Here is a 6,000-nt window from a genome sequence, read left to right as displayed (position 1 = left end):
TGGTAGGCCTATTGTTTTCACCTTGTCACCATTGTCGTACAAGTCTCACTGTGGCTGATTTTTCTTTAAATCGCTCTGTGGAATAATCAAAGCATGGATGTAGGCTACTTCAGAATTACAATTCACATTTTGCCTGTCCAACAGGATTAAACAACTTGTTTGGCTTCAGAGGCACATAAGCACTTTCACACATTTTAGTTTGTGACATTCTCATCTGGTAGTGCTGTAATATCCATTTTACCATGCCTGGATTATCTAGCCAGTGCCTCAAAGCGTCATATGGGTCCCCGCTCTGCCACCCTCCACCCTGAGCATCTGCCCAACCCTTTTAGATAACTGAGGGGACTGATATTTTAAACGTCTCATTTCTGGACTACAAATATTAAAGACCATAGAACAACTGTACAATTAATTTGGTCTTTGTCTTCAGGCAAACAGAAACCCAGGGTCCTTGTTAGCCCTTGAGCGTCATCTGTAAGTGCTGTGTTTCATTTGGTCATGGACTTCACATTATGATGATCACTGGGTGCTTATTTCCTCACAGACCCCAATTGTAGCACCAGAAGGCATTTGACCCCCGCCTTCGGTCTTAGTTTAGCCGGCTGTGCTAAACTAGCTGCATGCGCTCCCACAATAACAGTATTGACGTCACTGGCCATCGTTGGACACATGCTGCCTTCAGGTTCTCTTCATAAACTTCGGGTTTCTGAGCACTTACGTGGCAGATCTGACTTGAAATTGCCTAACAAAAATAGAAATACTTTGGTCGAGAGTTGTTTTAGAAATCAGGAGAGACAGTTGTTTTCTAAAGGGTGAGCTTTAGAAAACAAAAATGTTTTCAACACTCTTATTGTTTAAGTCTTGGACTTATTAATTGTCCCTGGTGTTTTCACAGTCCAATAATTGGTCAAGTAGGACTACAAAGGGTGATTTATATATTAGAATTATTTGGCAAATGTTAATGCTTTTGCAGTGTATGCACCTGTCAAACAAAATGCAGCACTCCTTGTTTTGTAATATGTGTCAGTGTAAAAGAGTAAAAACTGCAAATAATATATAAGCAAATTCTGTATGACAGACTAGTAAAGGGTGCTGTCTGAACCATCACTTAAGGGACTGAATTTGAGTGATAATCAAATCCAAGAAAACTATAAATACTACTAAATACTGTCGAGTGTGTGTAGACTTTTCTTCTTTTTAAGTGGCATCAGAGATTTTGTTCGTAAAAAGTAGGCTACGGTGTGCTATACGTCATCTTTGCAAACACTTAAAAGACAGATGATTTTATCAGCTCTTTTAGCAGACACATGCCAAACATGCTGTGTAACCCAAATTCATTTAGTCTGAGGTGGGAAGTAGAGTATACATTTTGTTTGATTGCTCGTAAACACCAGAAACTTTTAATTTGACAGGTTTAGCAACTACCGTCCAACCAATTTATAGTTATGCTGATTAGTTTGTTATTAACTGTTAGTGTTTTACAAAGCACACCATTTAAACAGTATTAGTTTTATAATGTTTTGGCAGCTATCTTAATTTGATATCAATTGGGAACTAGGGTTCAAGAGAACAAAACTGACCTCCTATGCATTGTTGGATTAAACTGCTAGGAGACAAAAATTAGGCTACCTGTGGGGCCTGGGGATTAGCCCACCATTCCTCCTTGTCTTTGAGCAATACTTACTAGTTTTTCTGTGCTAGAATACAACCTAGCTCCAGATTGGCTATGAAGTAATTTTGAGATATGATTTAAACACAAAGCTGAAATAATAACCCTTAAATAAACTGGGAGCTTTCAGAGCCTCTGGCGTTCTGGGGCCCCAGGGTAGTTGCCCACTTTGCCAATTTGGTAATTCAACCTTGTTCCCATGCAGGAAAGGTTCTTTTGTTGGTTTAAAATAGGAAATCTTGAGTTCTGATTTATAATCAAAGACGGGGTAAATGTCTGCCATTGGCATTTTTACAGGTCCTCATCTGAAAAATTCTGGTTGCTAGCTAAGTAAACTTCCTCATTCGCCTTATTTTGTCTTTCTATTGTGATTCGGTGGTTATATTTGTCATAAATACCTGTCACGGGGGACGCAAGAATGCATAACAACAAAGAACGTGTATTATTCAGTGCGCTTGGAACGTGTCTGACATATGACCCACAGTCCCTGAACGTAGCAATCTGCAAAACTGCGAGAGAAGCGGCGATTGAAGGGGATAGCAGAGCGGCGGCGGCGACGGCCATCTTAGAGCTACCGTGGTAACCACTCATCTTCTGGATTTTATTTTTCTTGTTGGAAAAACATTCTGCCTGACTGACGAGGGAAGAAGAAGGTTGTTTTTTACTTCGCCGCGGTTGAACTCGAAGTCGGGATGCGGTTCCGTGGGAATACACAATTTGCATCCGCTGTCGGACTGGTCCTCGGACTATTATGTGCGGTGGAGGCAGCTAAAGGTAACTAAGCTGGGATTTATATCTCGTTGTGTCTTGCTGTAACGTTACGTGTCAGACAGGTTTCTTTGAAAACGTTGGGACTTAACGGTTTTCCGAGGCTTTCCGGTTGTTCCCAGGCGTTGAGGGTTAAAACTAACGTTAGCTCGGCTGTGCGGTCCTGAGGGATGTTCAATAACCTGTTCAGGGATGGTCAGCTCTAGAGCCGCAGCGGATGGATGTAGCGAAGTACCCCGGCGGCAGCAAGTGCATCCCGCGATATTGCATCCATTTTCACCTTTAATAACCCCAAATTACACATTATATTTTAACTGCTGTTATTATCAATGTGTAAGATGTTATCCTAAAGCGCAAAAACCTGAAGTAGGCTACTTTGGAGATAATATCAAGGCCACGAAACGACCACCTTCTGTCATCGGCATTCAGTCTATTTGTGGACACTGGTGTCCTCTACTCACTTCTTAACAATTTTATATAAGATTAAAAATATTTCTCACCCTCTGCAAAGTTCGTAAAGGAAATCAACTTGTTTGTGCCTGATCATCCCTGTAACGGTACTCCTGTCGTTTTTAAAGATATCTATGTACATCTGAATTAAGGCTAGTGATGGTATGGTTCTTAACCCCCTTTTTAGATTCAGTGTTATTAATCCACATAGGGGTTTTCTTCCATAGGCCTAATGCTTGGTTTAGCAACGTTGTGGTCGCACCACGATTGAGCTTGGTTGGCTACGCATTGCAGATCCTCTTCACAAGCCCCTGTTTGGTCGGTGGATTTAATAATTTATGTTCTGTGATCACAGGCTTAAGTAAAAAGCCCTCAGTGTATGGGCCTACTTATTATAACCAGAGATTGTATAAGAACTGTAAGTGCAACTGCGCTCTTCATTTGCAATGTCACTGATGGAAACCACTCACTGAGGAGAGACATGCCTTTATTTGCTGCAGGGCGGTCCACCTCCCTCCTTACAACAGCTCACTGCTCAGACATGAACACCCTCACTGCACGAATTCATAGACTGTGTTTTCACATTAAACCCAATCCATTGACTCGCCAGTATGAGCTTCCTGTTTCAGGGTGTGAAAAAGCAGGTGCATATTAGTCACTGGCCATATTGGCATGCCTGGGCAGTCACTATCGCTTGAGGCCAATGTATGTTGTTTTCTTTTAATGTTTCACCCCGTTTTATTCTCTATGAACAGACCATGAATGGATATAGATACCCATAAAAGTCTGAACAGGGGCTTCTAATCCAGCCATGTCTTTTCCTGTTGCCACGTCAAGCAGCTGAGCATGCACAGCACTTGGAGGCTACCATTTGTAAAGCAGTAACTTAATTTCTTTTTTTCATCAATCAAAAGGAAAAGGCCTGTAGCAGTCATGGTGGTAGTGTGTGAATCGGTCTTTTTATGTTGTAGCCAATTGTGTGTTTGTAAAGTGTACCTGCTGACTTCCCTGTTTTTATCAGCACAGTAGCCCTGTGAAATCACCGTCTTGGTGAGGGCTTATCTTTTATTAACCAAAGGTCACTCGCTTATTTTGTGCGCCACCTCTTGTCACCTGCAGTCCAGCTTTACATTTCCATGGCTTGTTGTTGATTCTTTTTTTTTTTTATTACCAGCCACCTTTCAGCGGAGGAGGAAGCATATACTCCTCAGGTTTTTCCATAAGTCGTTCATGCTCCTGAATCCTCTAGTTTAGATGTCTACAAGTTATTTGATTTTATTACTAGAGAAACAGACTGAGCTTCAGCGCATTCAGGTGAATTTATCAGCATTGGCAAGAGATGTTGTAGTCCTCAGCTAGGGCTGGGCAATATATCGATATTATATTGACATCGATATATAAGACTAAATATCGTATTGAATTTTGGATATGGTAATATTGTGATATGACACAAGTGTTGTCTTTTCATGGTTTTAAAGGCTGCATTACAGTAAAGCAATGTCCTTTTCTAAATTTACCAAGCTGTTTTATTATTTGCCTTTAACCACTTAGTCATTATATCCACATTATTTATGATTATTTATCTAAAATCCCATTGTGTACATTTTTTGTAAAAGCACCAAAAGTCAACCCTACAATATCGCATCGATGTATTTGGTCAAAAATATCGTGATATTTGATTTTCTCCATATCGCCAAGCTGTATCCTCAGCTATTCGCCAACTCGTTCATCACTGATGACGTGGCTACAACAACCCTAGAAGGGTGTGTTGAAAAAAATATGTTTTTGATACCTATCAAAATTCTTACCTAGACTGTATGATTCATTACACTGCGAGCAAGGCAATGTCAGTGTGTGTAAAACTGGTGCAAACACGTATCTTCTGTGGCAGGCCTGTTAAAGCCTCACAGCATTTTAGGCTTTTAACTCTTTGGTGTTGTCCACCGCTGATAATGTTTTTTCTTCTGACGTTTCTCAACTTGTCCATCATGGTTTTTGTCACTTGTTTTCTAGGTCTTGCCCATGTAATCTATTTATTTTTCTGTTTTGATCATCTGCGGGGTGTCTTCATTGTCTCAAGTCAAACATTAGGTCTGCTGAAAATGCATGAACCTCCTCTCTGCACACACGGCCAGACAAAGGAAAAGCTGGCTGCTGGGAAGTTTCTTGGCCCATTCATCATCAAATTAAGCAATTCTATTTTAACAAATTGGGTGCCATGCTTTGTGTGGTGCTGAGTTAACGCGTTCCCCTCACATGTACACATATTACAGGTTAGGTGCAAATGTTCGCTCTCTTGTCTTCCTCGTCTTGCATTTATTGGAAAAGCCTACCATTCATCCACTGAAAATGACATGTCAGTGAGGGTTAAAGCAATGTATCACGTCAATATTTCTCTTTTTAAATTGAAACACCTCTGCGGTTCTTCTCTGATCACCGCCTCATTAAAATATTCTGTTTATTTTATGCTCATAAATACATAAGACATGCAGGAAAATATTTTACACTTTCTTTATTCTTACTAAAATTGCTCGCTTTTATTTGAAAAATTATTTAAATGATTATGATCATTACATCAACTAATCTATGAATTCACTAATCAATTCTGCTGTAGTCTAAGTGCTTATTCACAGGCTTTTCTAAGTGGCCATTAGCAGCTTCACTTACACAAACATTGATATCAGCCTTCAAAAATTAATATTTGTTGAAACCTACCTTATGAAACGCTCTCATCCCATATAGGTCTATTGATTAGAGGATCACAGAAACCAAAACCTGGGATGACTGCCATCAGTGACCTTGTTGACCCTGGGTTAATAAATATGCTCACATTTTGACATTTGTTGACACTCAGATTCCCCATTTTAAACCTTTTAGCTCCCAACAATCTGTGTGACGTAAGTCATCTTGCTATGTTATGGCAAACAGGCAAACTATGTGAATGCACACAGCTGACAATGACTGCATTGTTTGGCTCTCCCATGCAGCTCTTGTAACACTGTTGTATCGTATGCCATCATTCAGCGCCAGTTTACAGACTTGTTTCTCCTAAGAAATAACATAATTAAATACCAACTGAACTGTTTTTCTGTCATTAGCCAGATGTCTAAAGT

At 40.1% G+C, this 6,000-nt stretch overlaps 1 protein-coding gene across 1 annotated transcript in view; it reads left to right on the top strand.

Moving 5' to 3' along the window:
• Window positions 1–2,159: 2,159 nt before the first annotated feature.
• Window positions 2,160–6,000, top strand: part of clstn1 (calsyntenin 1) — a 38,582-nt gene continuing 34,741 nt past the window's right edge. The window contains exon 1 of the mRNA XM_078254776.1: window positions 2,160–2,443. Coding sequence (XP_078110902.1) covers window positions 2,362–2,443 — 82 coding nt within the window. The 5' untranslated portion in view covers window positions 2,160–2,361. The remainder of the gene's footprint in view (window positions 2,444–6,000) is intronic.

This window comes from Sander vitreus, chromosome 7 (assembly GCF_031162955.1).
Source record: "Sander vitreus isolate 19-12246 chromosome 7, sanVit1, whole genome shotgun sequence".
Classification (NCBI taxonomy): domain Eukaryota; kingdom Metazoa; phylum Chordata; class Actinopteri; order Perciformes; family Percidae; genus Sander; species Sander vitreus.
Note: the sequence above shows the minus strand (reverse complement) of the source record. Positions and strands in the feature narration are given on the sequence as shown.